Source organism: Nomascus leucogenys, chromosome 3 (assembly GCF_006542625.1).
Source record: "Nomascus leucogenys isolate Asia chromosome 3, Asia_NLE_v1, whole genome shotgun sequence".
Taxonomy (NCBI): Eukaryota; Metazoa; Chordata; class Mammalia; order Primates; family Hylobatidae; genus Nomascus; species Nomascus leucogenys.
The window spans coordinates 11,710,273-11,733,013 of record NC_044383.1 but is presented as its reverse complement, the minus strand read 5'-3'; the positions used below and the strand labels follow the sequence as shown (position 1 = coordinate 11,733,013).

Here is a 22,741-nt window from a genome sequence, read left to right as displayed (position 1 = left end):
CCACCACCCTGCCCAAATCCCCCCTATCTCTAATCAGTCATTGGCCTCATGAACATTTATTTAGACAGAAGAGCAAGAGGGTCATCATGAAGATGAAATAAGATGATACATGATAACCCTTTAGCAAAATGCTTCGACCAATACATATTAATCACAGCAATCACTGCTACCACTACCGTATCACTAAAATAGAATTAGTGGCAGAACTGGAGTGAGAATCCTCCCCACCGAGTTCTCCCAGGCTAGTGTTTGTCAAATTGTGAGTGGTCCTGGGCATGAAATTCATGTAATGGGTTATGACTAGCATTTCTTTAAAAAATTAAAAACTAGAACACATTCAAAAATACCAGAGTGTACCACACAAGGGAGGGTGAGTACTATTTAGCACAATTTTGTTTCAGCTGTGTGCGTGTGCACGCATGCGCACATGTGCACAGATACATGAATGTGAGTTATATGTCAACGTAAAATGCATGTCTTACAGGGGACTACAGTTGAGAGTTTGGAAAACGCTATTCTAGGCATGACCTCACCTAAAACTGCAACTTCCATCTTCTGATCACAGCAGTGAGGAAGAGAGAAGGTGGATGAAAGGGCAGAGTGGTGAAATTGAGCACAGTTATGGAAAACAGGTAGGTACACACTAACTTGGGTGCTCTGGAATCATACATCTTACATTTGTGTAATGCATTCTAGCTTCTAAGTAGTTTGATTCTCACAAAGGAATCTTAAAGATTTAGAGATCATAAAACATACTAGGATCTTAACTTATGTAGTCTGAATTTCCCACTTCACATACAGTGAAACTGAGGCTGAGAAGTTGTGTTCCGCCTAGTTACAAAGCTAATGACTGGCAGGAATAGAAAACTTGTCTTAGATTTCCAGTTTAAACACTAAAATACTCAGTGTTCATGCTCCAGTTACCTGGTATTATATAGCAATGGTCAAGTATTAGGTATAAATAATGTTAATGTGAATAGAACAATTTTGGAAGCTGTAAATGAATAATCAGAAAATGTCATGAGCGATACCTAAAATTCAACCAGCTATAACTGCAATATCCCTAAGATTTGAGTGATTCTAAGAACATGACAGAATGCAGGATTCCATCAAGTTCGAATCTCTTTAGAGTTAAAAAGGAATCAAGGACAGACCTTAAGAGCTAAGGAAATACACATGCAGTCAAGATAGAAACCTCTTGGCTTTAAGAGATGCCAACTTCATGGAGCAGACCAAATAGTGATGCAGGGGGACACCTGGTCATGTACAAATACAATTGATTTTTTGTATATTAACTTTCATGTCCTGCAACCTTGCTAAAATTCACTTATTAGTTCCAGTAGTTGGATAGTGCACTCTTGAAGATTTCCTATGTAAACAATAATTTGTGATTCCACAGGAAATGCTATGTAAATAACTGACTTAGACTTGTGATTTCAAACTAAGTAGAAATTTAGGTTTATTGTGTCTATAAATGTATTCATTATGTTTGTAAGAATACTTTGTCAGATAATTGAATTAAGAGGGAAACTGAATACATTAAGTTTGTAAAAGAAGCTTAAAATGTTTAAAGAAATTTAACTGGGATTTCATAAACGCAAACATTATTCAAAATCTCCTTAAAAATAATTGCTAAAATTTGCAAGACTTATACATTGAAAATAAGATCTGTAATTTGCATTTAAACCTTTAAAGAAGAAACAGATGTTACTTTAATAGATTGTTACTTTAATGAGCTGAATACTAATTTCTAAAATTAAAGGAAACCTTGGAATCATCTTTCCTGCAAAGGAAAATCATGCTCATGGGTGCTGAAAACCTCACGTTTAACAGTTAATAACTGTACACCCACAAATTGGGAAACCTAACACACAGCTTTAAAAGTTGAGACAGGCCGGGCGCGGTGGCTCACGCCTGTAATCCCAGCACTTTGGGAGGCCAAGGCGGGTGGATCACGAGGTCAGGAGATCGAGACCATCCAGGCTAACACGGTAAAACCCTGTCTCTACTAAAAATACAAAAAATCAGCCAGGCGAGGTGGCGGGTGCCTGTAGTCCCAGCTACATGGGAGGCTGAGGAAGGAGAAGGGCGTGAACCCCGGGGGGCGGAGCCTGCAGTGAGCCGAAATCGCGCCACTGCACTCCAGCCTGGGCGACAGCGAAACTCCGTCTCAAAAAAAAAAAAAAGTTAAGACAACCAGTCAGTGTCTTTCCATTGTAGGCTGTGATCTTTTAGTGGGGTATGAAATCATCTTACTGGGTCAAGACAGTCATTTTCTTTGAAATAGAATAACAAAAAATAATGGAGTGCATCGTATTTAATGCCCTAAGGATCACATGAATCCAAAAGTATCTTTCTCTAAAAAACTGTATTCTATTTATTCTCCAGAATATATTGATACAAACAAGGCACTTCATGCTCCTTTATGTTCACTGGGGGTTGGCAGCATTAGAACCGTTTGGTAAACGAAAAGGATCGTCATTCAGGACATTACCATTCTTACACCTAAATGGCGCCAAGAAACAAAAACCTCCAGATGTGGCCAGCTTTTTTTTTTTTTTTTTGAGACATTGTCCTGCTCTGTCGCCCAGGCTGGAGTTGATCTCACTCTCTGGGCTTCCTCTGCAGTGGCGTGACATCGGCTCACTGCAGCCTCCAGCTCTTGGGTTCAAGCGACTCTCCTGACTCGGCCTCCTACGCAGCTGGGATTACAGACGCACACCACCACGCCCGGCTAATTTTTGTATTTTTTAGTAGAGGCGGGGTTTCATCACATTGGGCAGGCTGGTCTTGAACTCCTGACCTCAGGTGATCCACCTGCGTGTCTCCCAAAGTTCTGGGATTACAGGTTCACGTGAGCCACTGCACCCAGCCATGGCCAGCTTTGCTAAACAACGTGGATGTTGTCTTGGCTGCCTCAGTCTTCTTCAATGACTTTCACTTTAATCCTATGTTAGCTTCCCATTACCGTGGCCACATCTTGTCATACCTCTGAAACGGTAAAATCAGACACTCGCTCTCAACACCATTTCCTATCCTTCCAGCTTGTTCACATACCCCACTACTCTAGTCCTCATAGAGACCTCCCAATTCTTTGACCTTTCTATGTCATCTTGGTACATTTATCCTCTCTTCAGTTCCTTCCTAACTGAATTCACAACAATTTCTTTGTCATAAGTCTTTAATTCTTCTCTTTCCCTGCAATGGCCTGGTAAGTTCCCAACCCTGGAAAAGCCGGGCTGCTGAAGAAGCGTCACATCTACATAGATTTCATCACCACTAGTCTTAACCAGGCCTGGCCATCAGCTCCATCTCTCATTCTTCTCAGCAGCTACTTAACACACCTGCTCAAATCTCTTACCTCTCTCCTCGCCAGCACCTGCTTCAATGGAAAGAGAAAAGGCATCAAGTGAGAAAGTGCTCAACTTACCGTTGCCACACCCACGTTTTATCTTCACTCCCACTGAGCATTTCCTCATCCTCTCCTAAGACAGGAAGGGTCTTTCTCTCTAAAGCTAATCTTCCTATCTGTGTTCTCAATCTTTCTCATGCTCATTCCTTCTCAGAGACCCTGATGTGTTTTCATCTTTCTTCTACATCTTTACTCTTTCCTTTCCCTGACCTCCATCAGCTTCTGAAAATGCTCAAACCTCTCATCCCCTTCCTCCATCAGACTTACTGCTCTAGCCAGTGTCTTCAGAATCAAGTTTCATTATGGAGGCTTTCTTAACTTTCACTCTATTTTTAAGCCACGATTCTAGTCCCACTAAAACTAAAACAGGTCTTCACCAAGATTGTCAAAGGATGTTTCTCAGGTCCTCTCAGCAGAATCTGACAGTGTCACTGCCTCCTGCTTCTGGAAAATGCTTCCTGTGGCTTTCTTGATCCCACACTCCAGGCTTCCTCTTCCCTCTCTGGCCTCCAATGGAATTCTCCATGTGCTCAGTCATTATATGCTGGGCCCTTGGGGCTGTCCTCTGCTCTTCACTCCAGAAGGCAATCTCAGTCACTCAGTCACTCTTAGGGCTGCCACTCATGGACCACGTCTCCTAAATTAGTGGCTCCTTCCAAGATTTCATCAGAGTTTCAGACCTACATGTCCGACTGCCTCCTTGACATCTCTACCAGATGTCTCACAAACACCTTTACTTCCACACGTCCAGAACTGAACTCACCATTCTTCTTCTCTGCAAAACTGCTCCACCTCCTGTTTCTCATTTCAGAAAAGAAGTCGGCATTAACTCAGTTTCTGTCAGAACCTACATAACTCTCTTCACAAACTCTCTCCCTCCCCATCACCAAACACAATTAATCACCCAATTCTGTGGGTTCTACCTCTTGACTATCTTTTGCATCCATCCATTTCCTCTCCATTGCCCACTGCCATCACCCTAATCTGTCAGACCATCATCATCTTTTGCTCAGATTACTGCATGCAAACCCTTCTTAACTCTGCTCTTAACCAATTCCCACTCTTTCTCCACAACGTGGAGTCAAATAACAAATCTGCCAACGCGCACTAATGTGCTTAAGATCTCTTCACGGCCTTCCATTACCTTCAGGATAAAAATCTCAACTCCTCATCATGATTTAAAAAACCCTTTACTAGCCAGCTGCATCTGGCCTGCTCTAAAGTCCAGCTGCACTCTTTGCCACCAGGCCTTCTGAATATGTTCTTCTCTACCTGGAGCACTTAGTGCTTGTGTTCCATCCCCTGTTGAAATCTTCACTTAGGCCACTTCATCCGAGCAGATTTCCCTGACCTCCTACACCCCGTCAAATTCTGGAATGAGGACCCTCCTATGGGGACTCACTGCCTCTTCTTTCTCCCACATGCTACTTACCACACTTGCCTGAGTGTGCCTGATAACTGTCTGTCATCTCCACTAGGTTCCCTGAGGACTGGCACCTCCCATTAGCATAATACCTGGCTCATTAAATACATGCTGAGCAAATGCATTTATGAATTCTTTAAATTTATGTTTCTATTTTTGGTTGGCTCCTCTATTTCAAATTAAGCTAGCTTTTTGTTTTTTTTTTGTTTTTTTTTTTTTAAGAGTCCAGTACCTTCCCATGTTTTGGGTCCTTACTCTTCTTGGCCCCATGCAACTGACATGATCAACTGACATGAGGCAACATGCTACCTCAGTCTGTACTTTTTTTTCTGTATTAGATACCTCTTGGGCATTGCCTTTCATCCCCTTAGCCTCACTTCTGACTCATGCCACAACTATGGTGCCGTCCTGTAAAGCAAGGTAGGCAGGTAGGCAAGGTCTGTCTTTCTTGCTTCCTGCCTTTCTGATGCAGCAGCCTGGTACACATGTAGGAGCCTGTTCTCTATTTGTCACACACACACTCAAGTGCAGAGGCATTAACACTCAATGGGATACCATCAACCAATGGAAAATGGAAGCCAGCAGGTAAGTCCTTCTTCCTTTGGCCCCTCAGATGTACACCAGGTGTCTCAAAAGGACTGAGCTCCAGTCCTTAGAGTGATGGATCACACAATAACACATCCTTCTACTGACTTTTCCTCCTTCCCTGGTTTGCTCTCCCTAGACCCTACTCCTGTTCCAAGGGACCATTTCCCAAATAAATAACCTGAATGGAAGGCCATGTTGCAAGACCTGCTTTTGGAGAGAAACTAAGCTAAGACAGTCTCCTTAACATGAGAAGTGCTCAGAACTTTACTCTGGTTTTCCTTTTTTGACAGGGGTTAGTAAAGCAGAAACTTTAATTCTTTCCCTATTGTCAACATGACCTTATTTTCAGACAGATTTTATATTATCAGTGAACGATGCACAGAAGCATGAACAAGCCGTTTCCTTTGAATGATATCTATTTCAAACGAATGCCAGCTAGGAAAATACGTTTCTTACAAGAAGAAGAATCTTATCCCAGGTTCCATATTTATATTAAAAACATTTTGCTAGCATGACATAAAAGAACACTGTAAAATAAACAGAACTTCACATACCTTCAGGTTATAGCTTATTTTTCTGCAAAGAGACCAAGTATTAACACCCACAAAAAAGAATCTAAATAGTTTAAAAATACCTTGCAGGAAAAAAAAAATGCAGAGACTCCATTCTTCTATGAAGTTGGGTGTGAATGATTTAAATCTTGGACTGTTATGTCTGTCTGCGAGTCAGCTGTTCCCATTACTAGTAGACATTGTATTGAATATCAAATTATGTGGTTTCCAAAATACAGCATCAAGTATCCTTTAAGAATTTTTCTCAGTTAAGCTAATGATTCGACGTTGTGTTTCTATAAAGCCACAGTTAAACAAAAAATATTTACAGATAATTCACAAGGAAGGAAAATGTTCAATCAAATGTGGAAATTTTAAAGCTGATGAACAGCTTGATGATATCCTAGGATACCCACCTTTTGCCCCTTCTATATGTATTTAATGTATAATTATTCATTAACTGTCAGAGATGACTGAATTTATTGGCTAAGCAAAGTTTTTAATTTTCTACATTTATTGCTGCCTTCTAACATCACACAAATTTTTTTAAATTTCAAATTTGCGTATAAACAGGATGCAGGAAGATAATTAATGTTTACGGAATTTTAATGCTTTTTCAGTAGTTGTGATGGTTAATACTGAGTGTCAACTTGATTGGATTGAAGGATGCAAAGTACTGATCCTGGGTGTGTCTGTGAGGGTGTTGCCAAAAGAGATGAATATTTGAGTCAGTGGGCCAGGAAAGGCAGACCCACTTCATTTGGGTGGGCACAATCTAATCAGCTGCCAGTGTGGCTAGAATATAAGCAGGCAGAAAATGTGACAAGAGAGACTGGCCTAGCCTCCCATTCTACATCTTTCTCCCGTACTGGGTGCTTCCTGCCCTCGAACATCAGACTCTCAGTTCTTCAGTTTCGGAACTCGGACTGGCTCTCCTTGCTCCTCAGCCTGCAGACGGCCTACTGTGGGACGTTGTGATGGTGTGAGTTAATACTTAATAAACTCCCCTTTATATCATCTATTCCATTAGTTCTGTCCCTGTAGGGAACCCTAATACAGTAGCAAAAAGTTTTTTACAACTTTTTTCTTTCTTTTTACACTCCTCTCAGCTCATACCTATGTTTTTTACTTTCATCAAAGTAAAATATCCTTGTGAGGTAGTTACATGCTTTCTCGAAATTTTAAAAGTACACTATCTGTTCCTAGATTAGCATATTATAAAAACTCGATTATCATTAATCAATAGTGGTAATCTTATTTTTTAGATAAAAGTATCTGAACTCAATACCCTCAAACTCTGAAACATAAAAACACACTCCATCTATATTATGTTTAATGCTTAGAATTAAGATGTCATAAAGCTCCTTAAAATAGAAACACCAAGTCTCCTAAACACTCTATAGCTTTGCTAGGTTAATTATAGTGTACAGGCCGAACCATGGTTCTGCTATATTAAGATTCTCACTTTTATACACTTCGACAGCTTAAAAACCCACATGCATCTTCCAACTGATGGAGTCATAGTCTAACTGGCAGCCTTTTTTTTTAATGGTATGTAAAATAAAAAACTGAAAATTGATGATATCTTATTTTCAATAAAACTCCGTAGTTCAACCAGCACTTAAATAGCTGGTATGGGCTTTATTTTTATTTTTTAATTGGCATTTTGGACAACTCCCTTAAAATATTAAAAAAATGGGCCGGGCGCGGTGGCTCACGCTTGTAATCCCAGCACTTTGGGAGGCCGAGAAGGGCAGATCACGAGGTCAGGGGATCGAGACCACGGTGAAACCCCGTCTCTACTAAAAATACAAAAAATTAGCCGGGTGTGGTGGCGGGCGCCTGTAGTCCCAGCTACTTGGGAGGCTGAGGCAGGAGAATGGCGTGAACCCAGGAGGCGGAGCTTGCAGTGAGCCGAGATTGCACCACTGCACTTCAGCCTGGGTGACAGAGCGAGACTCCATCTCGAAAAAAAAAAAAAAAAAAAAAAGTCACTTTTCCATACAAACAAATGAAGCAGCACCCTAAGATGCCACAAAGCAAGTGTAACTAACATTTATAGACATGCTCTAAAGCATCACGATATTTTTGAGCTTACTAAAATGATTTCTATTATTTACTACAGAATTAAATGAAATAAATGAGTAACTATAAAAGGAACTGCTTGTTTGGGGGAAAACTTTTTTTATTTTTTTTGGTTTTGAGACAGAGTCTTGCTCTCTTGCCCAGGCTGAGGTGCAGTGGTGCGATCACAGCTCACTGCAACCTCAAACTCCTGGGCTCAAGCAATTCTCCCACCCCGGCCTCCGCCCTCCCAAAGTGCTGAGATCACAGGTGTGAGACACCTTGCCTGGCACTTACTTTGAAATTTTAAAACCTATTCCACAAGAAAAAAGAAAGGGATTAGAGAAATATTACTTAGTTGCTAAATGGAAATCTTAAGTCTGCTTTTCAAACCTGTCTGGCCAGCGCTCTAACAAGTTTCAGCCATTGGCTCACTGCTCATGCATGGCTTATTGAGCAAAGACTGGCTGGTAAAAATTTATAAAATAGTATGTTTTAAAATGTCTCCGCAAGACTGGTTTTAAAGCAATCTTTTAAAATGAGAACAACTGTTGAAGTTTATCTTAAGACATCTTAGTTTTCACATTTTCAAGTAGAAAATGCAAACAAGTAAAACATACTTCATTCATACACACCAAATATTGTAGCAAAAACCTGTATTTTTGTTTCTTAGTGTTTTCACTAAAAGATCATGCAAACTAGGGAAGTCTAGTATGTTTTTAAACCATGAGTCATGTTAGCACCATACTAAATTGTGCATAATATATCTTTGAGAATAAGTGGCTAAAAAAAATAGTAATAATACAGGCCGGGTGTGGTGGCTCACGCCTGTAATCCCAGCACTTTGGGAGGCAGAGGCAGCTGGATCACCTGAGGTCAGGAGTTCGAGAACCAGCCTGGCCAACATGGTGAAACCCATCTCTACTAAAAATACAAAAATTAGCCGGGTGTCGTGGCTTGCGCCTGTAATCCCAGCTACCCAGGAGGCTGAGGCAGGACTATCGCTGGAACCCGGGAGGTAGAGGCTACTGTGAGCTGGTATCACTCCACTGCACTCCACCCTGGGTGACAGAGCAAGACTCCATCGCAAAAACAGAAAAAAAATAGTAATAATACAATAGAGTGATATTTTTAAGAGGAGAGAAAGTAAACTGAAAAATTAGAAGCCTGTCCATATTTTCCATATTAAAATACATTCTCCAGATTCACCAAACTTGGGAGCCAAATTTCCAAGACATTTTCTTGTTTCAATGGTTTCCTTTATACCACATAATAGTGGACAAGTGATTCCACTTCCAGCTGGCTACATCAAAGCACCACCATCTTTATTGGCAACAAAGAATATGTTTATTAAGTATTCAGCAAGCAACATCATTCATTTTGCAACGTGAAGTGGGTAGTTCGACCTCAAATGCAGATATGAAAACAATTTTACCTTCAGAAATATTTTTTAAAAAAGCTGAATTCTGCATCTAAAATAATTAGGAAAGATACTGTCTACTTAGTCATGAGTTATTACTGCAGTACCTTTTTAAGGGGCCCTAGGAAGTTGCTTTCTCACTAGGCATTGTTTTCCAGTGATGAAAATGACATTTTGGCTTAGGTATACCCTTTTGAGAGTCCATCAACACAGCACTCGGGAAGTGGTGCCAGGCTTGGAGAAACAGGTGAATGAATGCAGGACAGTGTGCTTCCTGAACCTGGTTCTTCCACAGACAATCAAGGTCAGAGTGGGACTTACTTTTTCTGTGGACATATGCTACAGAAACTATGAAAGTATAAAAAAAAATGCCAGGGTACCATGCCAGCAAGAATGATGGACAGAGTAGAGAGAGAAGAAAAGAAAGAGGCCTTTAAACAGCAAAAACACAACATAGATTAGAACCTCAGAGTTTCTGGGGCTCACACTAGGTATAAGCTTCTTTACATCAGTTTAGATTTTCAGCAACTGCTGGGAAGAATTAAGGTGTGTTAGAAATTCACTATCCTGGGTAAATGGATAAAGCACTAAATCATGTTTAGGGACTAGTCTTTTTATAGCAAATTTAAATTTGATATCCTTACTAATAATGAATGATTTAGCTACATTAAAAATAAACTGTAAGATTTTTTGCGAACATTTCAATGTATAGAACAGAATGAAATGTAAACTACTCTGGTAAAATATATATCCTACTATAATTACAAATAGAAATAAAAATTCTTATTAGCCCCCTTGAAATGAATACTAAAAATAAGTATTATAAGAAGTACAGAGCAGTATTTGAATTTAAATTATTTTTTATCCTGATTAAAACAAATGTTACCCGTTATTTTTGTGACAAAAAATATTTGAGGGGTCAATATGAAATGTTCAATTATGTTTTCAGGATAAAATGAGTAACAGGGGAAATCATAGCATAGTGCTTGGGAAACAGCATATGCTCACAAAAGTTTTTTTTTTTTTTTTTTTTGTAAATCTGGAACCAACGATTTTAATACCAATGATAATATAATGTTTGCCCAACATTAAGAGTCAAATCAAATCATAGTTTATCTATTATGGCTCTAAACCAATTACAAAATATTACAAAAAATAATGCTTCTCTGTAAAATATCTGCGTCGGCTGGGCACGGTGGTTCACGCCTATAATCCTGGCACTTTCAGAGGCCAAGGTGAATGAATCGCTTGAGTCCAGGAGTTCAAGACAAGCCTACGCAATGTGGCAAAACTCCACTTCTACAAAAAATACCAAAATTAGCCAGGCATGGTGATGTGCACCTGTAGTCCCAGCTACTTAAGAGGCTGAGGCGGGAGGATTGTTTGAGCCCTGGAGGCAGAGGCTGCAGTGAGCCAAGACCACACCAGCCTGGCCTCAAAAAAAAAAAAAAATCTTTATTAGACACTGGGCATCACACAGTAGCAGCATTTGTTTTCTTATGACCAAATTAATGGTCAAATTGTTTTTTTACCAAAAGCAAGTTTCTACCTTACCAAAAGTAAGAAGTAACACAAAGTATTAAGTAAAAACGACAACGTAAGGATGCAGAATATTCTTGTTTGTTTTAAAAAAAATACACACAGATGTGCATACATATTTGTGTACAGAACTTTTGAAATCTATACATATTCAGTTATTAATTTAAAAAATCTAACAGACTTTTACTTAAAAATCATTTGAGAAACTTTTGAACTCCTTTCTTTGAAGTAGGCAGATGTCCTGCATTGAAAAACAAAGGGCTTATTTAAGAACAAAAGGATTTCTTTAGAATTTTCCAAGTTATTGAAGCTTGTCAATCCCTCCCCCCACAGTACCGCAAAGTAGTATATACAAAAGGATAGGGGGAAAACGTGATTTTCCTTAACACTGGCCAGTGACACACCTTGAAGCCATAGTTGGTTTAACTGAAGCCTATGGTGATCAACTGTGCCTTTGCAGAGTAATTTAACTACTCAACAGCTGGAAAGAGAAACAAGATTTAGTGAAAAAAGCACCATGCTGACGAACAACAATTATTGCCCATATTAAGCTCTATTTTCTGAGTCAAAGTTTGGGTCATGTAAAAGTAAAACTGGCCCCAGAGAAGAGAACCGTTTCTCACAGATTGCCATTTAAACCTCAAATGACCATGTTTCACAGCAGGCTGAATACATTCCAGCATGTAACTGCATTTTAATTTCCTAAAACCACAGGATATAAGTCTGATTTCAAATAGTGTCTGGACTGTGATATTCAATACTGATAAAACTGTGTGGTATTCTCTTGAAAGTTCCACAGATTCAGCATATGAAAAAAAGATCTTCAATTTCTTCGAAGCACTTATTCTCAAAGAAATTTACTCCTGAGTTTTGTAAATGAATTCTAAACAATGTTAAGAGCTAAAGTTACTGCCATAAGAAATGTAACCTACTAGTTACAGGAAAAGAACACACAATATATTCATCGCTCACCAGGATATAGTATGTTCTTGACAAAAATGGTCATTATGAGACTTTAAATCTTTTTTGCCATGTTCGTTGGTATTTATTCTGGAAATAATTTTAAAATCTATTAACATGAATGTCTACTTGAATGTCTATTCAATAGATGGAAATTATTCAGTCACCTTTTCAACTTTATACAACAAGAATTTGTGTTTAGTCTCCAAGTATTATGTAAGAAGAAACGCAACCTTTAAAACTGACCAATAAGGAAAAAAAGAAGGTGAAGCTATCATAAGTTGGGGACTAAGAAATTTAGGATCATAATATTATTAGAATGCAATTTATACAGAAACAGTTTTATATGTGAATATGAAATCTTTTAGTAAGATGTTCAGCAGTTTTCATCATACGGACTGGACTGACCTTAAAAAAGCTAGAGGGCAATTTTTTTTTGAGGGAAGAGAGGAGAGTAGATAAGTATATGCTTTTTCTTATAATACTATTGCCTTTGGCTTTGAGCCTGACTCCAAAACTGATTGACAAATTTAATGTTTGTTTTTAAGCAACATATCTGATCAATGAGGTGTAACTTTACTCAGAATGAAACGATCAGACGCTGACTAATAATTTCAGGTGTGGGAACTATAAAGCTCTGGTTATTCTAGGAAACCTAAATATCTAGAAAAACTGGGGCTAATGCCAGGGTACCTCGCATATGAGTCAGCTGGGTCCCTATGGTCACTCGTCATCAGGTTCTAAGGTATCATCATGTGTAAGAAAGGGTCACTCTTGATTTCATAACAGCTTTTCAAGGAGATAACAAAATACATTACATGGGCCAATTTTTTTACACAAAAAACCTGATTTGTGAAACAAATGCACATCTTAGAACTGAAGAAGTTACTGCATCCCCTTCCCCACCCCCTTATCTTTCATTTGGTTTTGCTCCATCTACTCCTCTCTTCTCCTCCAGCCTTTCCATTGATCTTTCCTTCTTTTTTCCCAAACTTAGACAACCGGTGGTAGCTAGAAAAATGTTCACACTCTTAAGAAATATGGATCAGGCATCTCCTCTGTGGTGGGGTTCTGTGAGGCCTCAAAGTTCAATTAAGCACAACTGAGAATATCAAGGAACTTTAAGGGGAAGACAAGCATGTCAACTTAATGCAACCCATCCCGAGAGCATCAGCACCCGTGCCTGTCTTACAAAGTCACAGCTGAATGCCGTGAGGACTACAAGGGCTGTGTGGAGGAGGGCTACTTTGAACTGTGAGTGGTACTTAGACTACAGGGACATAAACAAAACTGCACGACTTTGCAGAGAGAGGGATCACAGTAAATAAAAGTAAATGCAGACAAAAGCCTGTGGCAGATATGGGATGCAGCATTCTAATTTGGCTAGTGACCACCAAAAAACAGTAATAGGGGGCTGTTCTTACCATGTTTATCTCATTTTAATCCTCATTACAGCTAGTAGGTCCTATTATTATCTCCATTTAAAAATTGAGAAATCTGAGACCAGGGAGATTATTAAATTGCCTAAGGGCATACAGTTTACCAGCTGATCATGAAGCCAGGATCTGAAGCCAGGATCTGAATCCAGGAAGCCTAACTCCAGGGCTATGCTTTTTTTTTTTTTTTTAGACAGAGTCTTAGACTGTCGCCCAGGCTGAAGTGCAATGGCGTAATCTCGGCTCACTGCAACCTCCACCTCCCGGGTTCAAGCGATCCTCCTGCCTCAGCCTCCTGACTAGCTAACAGGCACCCATTATCATGCCCAGCCAATTTTTGTATTTTTAGTAAAGAAGGGGTTTCACCATGTTGGCCAGGCTGGTCTCGAACTCCTGACCTCAGGTGATCTGCCTGCCTCAGCCTCCCAAAGTGCTGGGATTATAGGTGTGAGCCACTGCATCCAGCCAGGGATATACTTTCAATGTCTGTATGTACTCTTAGTACACAGAACATCCAAAGGGGAACAATGGGGAACAAAGTATGGCTGGGACTATACTGGAGGGGTATGCCAGAGATATAAGAAGAAAGTCAAAAAAGTATTGTCACAAAATCCATTAGTCTGTTTGCCTCCATGAAACCATCCTACAACTTTATTCGGTCCAGTTGGTCAATATTTCTATCTTCTCTACGTTGACTAAATAATCCATCTAGCAGGTAATTTTTAGGCACTGTGATAGTTGGAAAAGATATGGATATTGATATCAGCCCCTCAAAGCATATAAAAACTAATCTAATGGGAGAAGCCAGGTCAGTAAGTGGCATGAGCACGTAAGGTTCCTTAATTTTGTGCCAAACTGTGAGTGTGAGTTTGTGTGCATGTGCAAAGTCTTCCTCTATCTTACACACACACACACACACACACACACACACACACACACACACACTCATGCACAGCATACTCTGTAATATACAAAGCTACCTGGACCCTGTTAAGAGCCAAAGCCACACACACGGATCATAAAAACAAAGCCAATGATTTCCAGCTGAGCTCAGCTCCAAACATACCTGCTTCTGGGTCCTGGTTGAAACGGCAGTACTTGGAGTTTTCAAGTGAAGGCAGGCATTGCTCAATGGGTACCCAAACATATGTCTCAGGGCACAGCAAATCGGAAGGTCTATACTGACCCTGAAGAAAGGTGAAGGAAAAAGGCACAGGCATTATTAACACAGCAATGCCAGAGATATAGGGATGAGGGCTCTAGGAAACGTTTAAAGCAAAAACTTAATTTAAAAGTCAATCAGAAACTGTTTTTACTGTAAATACTAAGCAACCCTGTAGCTGACAGTTTTCCCATCTCATGAAAGCACGTTTGACTCAAGGCTCTCTGAAAGTTAAAACACCACGACTTAGGATGCCTGTGTTGATTTGGAAAATTCGAGTTTTTACTCTCTTTTGAAAGAAACATTCAATGTGATTCTTGCTGAGCTGACTTGAGAATAACCAGTTTCAAAATTGTCTTTTAAATACTAGTTAATTAACAAAGAGAAGTTTCTTTTCATGTATTAGAGCACTGTATAAAGTGAACTTATTTTTCAACATGGAATCTCACTATCCTTAATGACAAATTTTTTAATTTGTGATTTGTAGACTCAGTTGATAATATTCATTCTGCTCTAATGTAGTAGAAAGTACTGTCTTATCAATATACTTTTATAAGCAATCTAAATTGATAAATTGTATAATAAAGAGAAGTTTAAGAAACAGAAGTTTCAGGGAAACATCTGATAATCCACTATCTTCAAAAATCCCATTTAAAATCCCATTTAAAAATTTTATGTGTACACACATATATGCATACATAGATGTATATACACATACATATATGCATACATAGATGTATATACACATACATATATGCATACATAGATGTATATACACATACATATATGCATACATAGATGTATATACACATACATATATGCATACATAGATGTATATACACATACATATATGCATACATAGATGTATATACACATACATATATGCATACATAGATGTATATACACATACATATATGCATACATAGATGTATATACACATACATATATGCATACATAGATGTATATACACATACATATATGCATACATAGATGTATATACACATACATATATGCATACATATATGCATATACACATACATATATGCATATAGATGTATATACACATACATATATACATCTATGCATACATAGATGTATATACACATATATATACATATATATATACATATATATATATATATATATATATTATATATATTTTTTTTTTTTTTTTTTTTTTGAGACAGATTCTTGCTCTGTCACCCAGGCTGGAGTGCAGTGGTGCAATCTTGGCTCACTGCAACATCTGCTTCCTGTTTTCAAGTGATTCTCCTGTCTCAGCCTCCCAAGTAGCTGGGATTACAGGTGTATGCCACCACGCCAGGCTAATTTTTTTATTTTTGGTAGAGAGGGGGTTTCACCATGCTGGCCAGGCTGGTCTCAAACTCCTGACCTCAGGTGATCCACCCGCCTCAGCCTCCCAAAGTGCTGGGATTACACGCATGAGCCACCTCGCCTGGCCAATTTATGTTTTTATAATCCAATTATACACCTCAAATCTAACACAAAGACTATACAATAGATGCTAAAGAAAAAAAATCATTCACTTAATGGGGATAATTAAGATGGTACAAATTATTTGAAAACATTTTGTGAAAATTTTCATAACTATCAAGGTTTTGTATTCTTTGAGCTTATTTAAAATTCCAAGTGTCTCTCTTCTAAATTTTAAAACTCATTATAGAGGTTAAAATCTAGTATAGTGTTTTTCAGTTTTTTTTTTTTTACTACAACCCATAGTACAAAATACATTCTATATCACAGCCTAGTAAACATATTGGCAAACATAAAACCAGAAACAAACCTTTTAGTATACAATGCTTACCCATGTTATGTTCTAGTCTATTTCATTTTTCAAAAAATGCTGCTCTTGAACCACCAAAACTGCTTTTACAAGCAACAAATGGGTCACACCACAGAGTTTGAAAAACACCAGTGCAAAACTCATTACAAAGAATACAGCTTAAGAGCTCGGCAGCGATGCTTTACGACAGAAAGGCTCTATACCAGGTGCTGTGTGAGTCACCATATGAAGCATAGATACAAAATGAACACCACGTCCTAGTAGCTTGCAAAGCATTCAGAAGTCTGGAAGCCAACAAGGGAGGCTATACATCGACAAAATGTGAGGAAACATTCTTTCCTGTTTGAGTGGCTGGGAGAGGGTTCGAGGAGGATATGGGGTTTTACTGAGGACTTAAAAGACTGACTGAATTAAGCCTAGGGTAGGATGAAAAGAAATGAGAACAATCTAGATAAAGGGAACAGCATAAACAAAGACACAGAGTTAGGCCAAGTAGAAAACTCCAAGGAACAGGAAATGGCAGGGCACCACAGCAATGGAACGGTGGGTTGGAATCAGATTCTGGGGGACATTCTGGGCAGCAGTCAGATGTTTGGAATTTTCTTCTAGATGAAATAGGAAGGCTTGCTGGATAAGAGGGAGAGTTTTGTTCTGTTCCAATAGGAGCAGATAACAGGGTGAAGACCAGAAGTCAGGTCTCTGACTCAGCTTTCCTGGGGTGCTCACTGCACTGTTGCTGCCTCACTGCCCTACAGCAGTAGAAGGCCACCTACAAGGGGCAGCTCCAGGTGGTCTACAGACGCATCTAACAATATTCAAACACAGAATTAGGAATGAATTGAGGATTTACTTAGGAAGTGTAATAAAGCCAGATATTTCACTGCTATCTATCTTATCAAAAACAATGGCATTATCTCCATTAACTCAGAAACTGTTTTACTGGGGGAAAGGACATGAATCTGAAAACTAGACAGCATTCTAAAGCTGTGCTTCTAAATCTATTTTTTCCTTCTTGATTATAGATCACTTTGCAAATCTGATGGAAAAAAGGCTAAATATAAAAGCTAAAGATATAAAACTTCTGGGGAAAAAAAGGACTAAATTTTCTTGACCTTGGAGTATAAAAGTTTTCTTTTGTAAACAAAATGCACCAACCATAGAGGAAGAAAACTGATGAACTATACTTCCTCAAAATTATCTTCAAAAAAACTACTAGGAGAATAAATAGGAAAGCCAAAAACTGGGAGAAAATTTTGACAAAACATATATTAAAAAACAGATTTGTATCTGGAATATATAAAGAATTACAACAACTCAATAATAAGAACACAATCCATTTTTTTAAAAAAGGCAAATCACTTAAGCACTTCACCAAAGATATATCAATGCCTAATAAGCATGTGAAGAGATGTTCAATGTTGTCGGTTACCAGAAATGCAAATTAAAACCATAACAAATTATCACTGCATGTCCACTGGAATGGCTAAATTTTAAAAAGATGGAAGAAACAAGTTTTGGTAAGGATTTGGACTAACTAGAACTTACATATTGTTGGTTTAAAATGGTGAAACACTTGATAAAATATAAATATTCTTGTACATATATCATTTGTGAATATGCCTAGGATAAATTCCTTCAACTAGGAATGTTGGGTAAAAGGGTTTTAACTTTTATAGTGTCAAATGACTTTCCACAGAAGTTGTGCCATTTTACATTCTCATCAGCAACAATATGCTCCCAAGTTGATTTCCCTCACATCCTTACCAAGATAGTGTACTATCAAAACTTTCAATCTTTGCTGTTCTAAAAAATGACATTTCATGTGGTTTTAATTAGCATTATGTATCTTCATATATTTAGAGGAATTTGCATTTTTCTTTTTCATAAAGTTGGCCCATTTTATTGTTAAATTGCTGGCCTTATTAAACAATTCTTTATATATTAAGAACTCTTTATATATTAAGCCCTTGGTTTGTAAAATATGTCATAAATCTTTTCCAAGTTTATATATCTTCTGACTTTGTACGCCATACTCTTAGGCCATATGAAAATCTGATGTGTGGTCAAATTGATCATTTTTAAAAATGGCATCTGGGTTTACACAATAATTAAGAAGGCCACCCTCACTTTCAAGGTTATGAAGGCATACTTTCATATTTTTTCTAGTACTTTCATGGTTTCATAATATTACATTTGCATTTATGCTCCATCTGGAATTTATTGTGATATAAAGTATACAAAAAGAATCCAACTTAATTTCTTTCAAATGTTTATTCAGTGACCTCAGCATCATTTTTAAAACAACCTTCATTTCCCCTGCTAATTTGGTAACTTACTGAATTCCCATATATAGGGAAATCTCTTTCAAGACTTTCTCCGTATTCTGTTATACTGACCTGTCTTATCATGTACCAGTAACACATAGTTTTAACTATTAAAGCTTTATATTATATTTCAACATCTTGGAGATCTAATTCCCCCTTATCACTCTTCATTTGTAGAATTTTCTGGCTCATTTTACTTAATTGTTCTAGGATTCTGAATTTGGTACAAAAATATTACCAACATGAATAAGGAAACACTAATAAAAATGGAATAGCATATCTTGATCACTGTGACAGCAGAACATAAAAGAAGAGAATACCCAGGTTGGGCAACACAGTGAGACCCCATCTCTAAAAAAAAATTTTTTTTAATTAGCTAGGCATGGTGGTGCACACCTATAGTCCCGGCTATTTGGGAGGCTGAGGTGGGAATATCACTTGAGCCCAGGAGGGTAGAGGCAATAGTCAGCAGTGATTGTGTCACTGCACTCCAGATCAGGTGACAAAGACCCTGTCTGCAAAAAAAAAAGGAGAAGAGAATACCAAGAATGTCTGGTAAAAAAAAAAAGAACATATGTATCATCTCAAAAAACAACATAAGATCTTAAACATACTACTGGCCCCATTTTCTAATATAAGGTGGAACTGAATGCTCACTGGCAAAAAAAGCACAGGACAAATATTGAGGGTGGAGATGGGGGTGATCGGACATCAACTTTTGAGTCCTTAAGGTTAAAACAGAGCCTGTTTTCCTTAATAACATAAACCTTGCGGATATGCAGATTCATCAACAGCCACCTGAACCCAGTGCCTAGCGTTAACAACGACGCTGACCATCAAGAACACTTAGTCGGCTGGGCACGGTAGTTCATGCCTGTAATCCCAGTACCGTGGGAGGCCGAGGCAGGCAGATCCCTTGAGGCCAAGAGTTTGAGACCAGCCTGGCCAACATGGCGAAACCCCATCTCTACTAAAAATATAAAAGTTAGCCGGGTGTGGTGATACGTGCCTATAATCCCAGCTACTCTGGAGGCTGAGGCACAACAATCGCTTGAGCCCAGGAAGCAGAGGTTACAGTGAGCCAAGATCGCACCACTGCACTCCAGCCTGGGCAATGGAGTGAGTCTCCGTCTCAAAAAAATAAAAATAAATTTTTTTTAAAAAAAGAATATTTAGTCAATGAACATTACATAAATCCTCACTATGTAACAGGCACTAAAGGCTGGAACAGAAAGATGAACAAATGCATGCCTCTCGATAATTCACAACCTACTGGGAGTGACAAAGCTGGATAAAGATGAAGTATGCATAAAACACAAAAAATATGACAGTGTACAACTGTCCCAAGTTTCTAAATTTTCACAGTGCTCTAAGAAGGTAATACCTGCTCATACAATGATATTTCATTTTTTAACTCTTTACATATTCAGTTTATCTCACTCAAAGACCATAAATGCATACATTTTAACTTCTGCTCATCATCTGAAATCACGTTTTAGACTAGGTTAAAACATTATTTTTCTTCTAAGTACAGGCTTATTTCAGTGTTTCAGATATTCTCACAAGCCATCAAAGAATTGAGATTTATGAAATAAACCACTTTGAAATGTTATGCTTTCTAAACTAAGCTGGTCGAGAGTTAAATGACCAAAGTGCTTAAAGCTCAATTTAAAGTCACCATCACACAAATGAAAACACAGGGGGTTGAAAGCTACCCTGCCTCTTCAGCTAGTATAAGAAAATGAGAAATGTTTGTATGAAGAATGTAATTACTTAAGGATTTGGACATAGTTTCCCATGCTCAGAAGAAAAAATATTTAATCAACCTCTAAGTACATTCATTCAGATTGGAACAAAGAGGTAAAAGCAGATTAATTCTTTCCTAGGGTGCTGACTTTTTGTAAATAAGAAGAAATGAGTTACCACAGATTTTCTAAGTACTCAAAATTTTGAAAATGTAATTGGTCTGACAGGGCTTATCTCACAATTTTTTGGAGAGTTCTTTCAATCCACAATGTTAGAAGATGACTGCTAGACACCCTTTGCAAGTCCTCAGAAATTCAGCCGTCCAACAAGAACAAAAGGAAATCTGACCAAGCAAGGGCACCTATTTCAAGAGGGAAGGCTATCATAGAGGATAACATAGTTCAAGATAAGGTGCCTGAAAAAGTTAAAAAATAACGTTTAAAAATACTAAAAATAGAGAAGAGATGCTTACTTTTTATTATTAATTAAACATTTTTTTGGTGAGGGATCATCACTCAATTCAAAGCCCTCAAAGGGAAAGTAAGTTCAGCAAATCTTATGATTCCTGACTTCACCAAACTATTTTAACTGCCGCAACTATTTACAAACTGTTTTAGAACTGGAAAACAAAACCTAAAAACAAAAAAACAAACTACCTACATGCATCTATATTTTCAGTTACCACAGAAGAGTTAATGTTTTACACAAAGTAGAGCTGTAATATTCAATGGTTTTTTTTTCTTGAATGAAAACCACTTAAACTATTTGTAAGACTCAAATTATACTATACCTCCCCCCACCAAAAAAATTAAAATATGGCCTCATAATATTTCAATTAATTTTACTAGGTTGTCATAGAATGAAAATCTAGGAAATGCCAAAGTTAAATCTAAAACATTGAAAGGAGAAGAAAAACACCCTAGCTAAATGCACTTCCTGCTCTATTTCTATTAAAAAAGACTGTGTCTTCTGGAAGAGGAGATTATATACTTTTGGTTTTTGGTTAATGGAATGAACAAAGGCATTCTTCTCACTTGCATGCTTTAGCCTATAATTTGAAGAGCATTATCATACTGATCCAATTTCTTACCCTATAAAAGAATCACAAAATAAATTAAATAGTTTAACAAAATGTAATAGAATTCGGCCTAAAAATTAAAATCATGTTGATAGCCAGAGGTTAAAATTTATCTCACTATCATATCTTACTTGATAACAATGAACCCAAGTATAAAAGGATCTATGTATGTGGAAAAACTGGATTTCACAGTTAGTAATAATTTCAGCAGAGATACTTTAAAGTAGACGAACGTCTTTTACTTCTAATGAAAACACAGCAAACAACACTAAGAAACATTCCCTCAGTTAAGCTGTAACTAGTTAGAAATCTGAATTTTCAAAGGCAAAAGTTATAAACTGATACAGAGGAGGAGCAAAAAATGTTTCCAGCAAGCCCTAGTGATCCATTTTTTTGCAATGTTTTCATTGATGTAATTCATATACCATTAAGTTCACCCTTTTAAATTGTAAAATTCAGCATTTTTTATTTTCATAAGGTTGTACAAGCATCACCACTATCAGATTCCAAAACATTTTCATTATCCCCAAAGAAACCCAGTACCCATTAGCAGTCACTCCACATCCCCTTGCCCCCCAGCCCCTGGCAACCACTATTGTGCTGACAACCCATTTAAAAATAGAATATTTCCTCACACACCACACTTCCTATTTGAGTGTGAGTAAAAAAAAAAAAAAAAAAAAAAAAAAAAAAAAAAAAGACATGGCACAGCCTATAAGGCCCTGAGTGGTGCAGCCCACGTTACCCTTCAGACTGGTCGTCTACCACTTCATCCTCCTCCACCACGTCACCTTCGCCACACTGGCTTCCTTGTGGTCCCTGGCACATGCTAGGCCTGCTCCCACCTCAGAGATTCTCACTGACTGTTCTCTCTTCTGGTCACAGCTACTTTAAAGTTTTTGCTCAATGTCACATTCTCAATGAAGCCCACCCATCCTCCCTACCATTTTACTTCCATGGGGCTTATCACTGTCTAACCGTCTTGTTAATTCCCTTATTTATCTATAGAAAACTACTTGTTAGAATGTAGAGTCAGGGATTTTAGTCTAACTTGATCACTAATGTGTTCCAAAACCTGCCCAGTAAATAACTACTGGGTGAATGAACAATGACTGTAGTACACTCCACCTATACCATTTCTATTTCCACTTTCTAAACACAGTGGACATTACTTTAACACCTTCTGCCTTGCTCATTAACATGGCATGCATGAAGCAGTATTTGCTGAATTTGT

At 38.0% G+C, this 22,741-nt stretch overlaps 1 protein-coding gene across 7 annotated transcripts in view; it reads right to left on the bottom strand.

Annotated features, from left to right (window-relative positions):
• ATE1 (arginyltransferase 1) overlaps positions 1-22,741 on the bottom strand; it is a 190,101-nt gene that overhangs the window by 35,660 nt on the left and 131,700 nt on the right. For all 7 annotated transcript variants that reach the window (XM_030806154.1, XM_030806164.1, XM_030806148.1 and 4 more), the window contains one exon: positions 14,460-14,580. In XM_030806154.1, the coding sequence (XP_030662014.1) occupies positions 14,460-14,580 (121 nt within the window). The remainder of the gene's footprint in view (positions 1-14,459; positions 14,581-22,741) is intronic.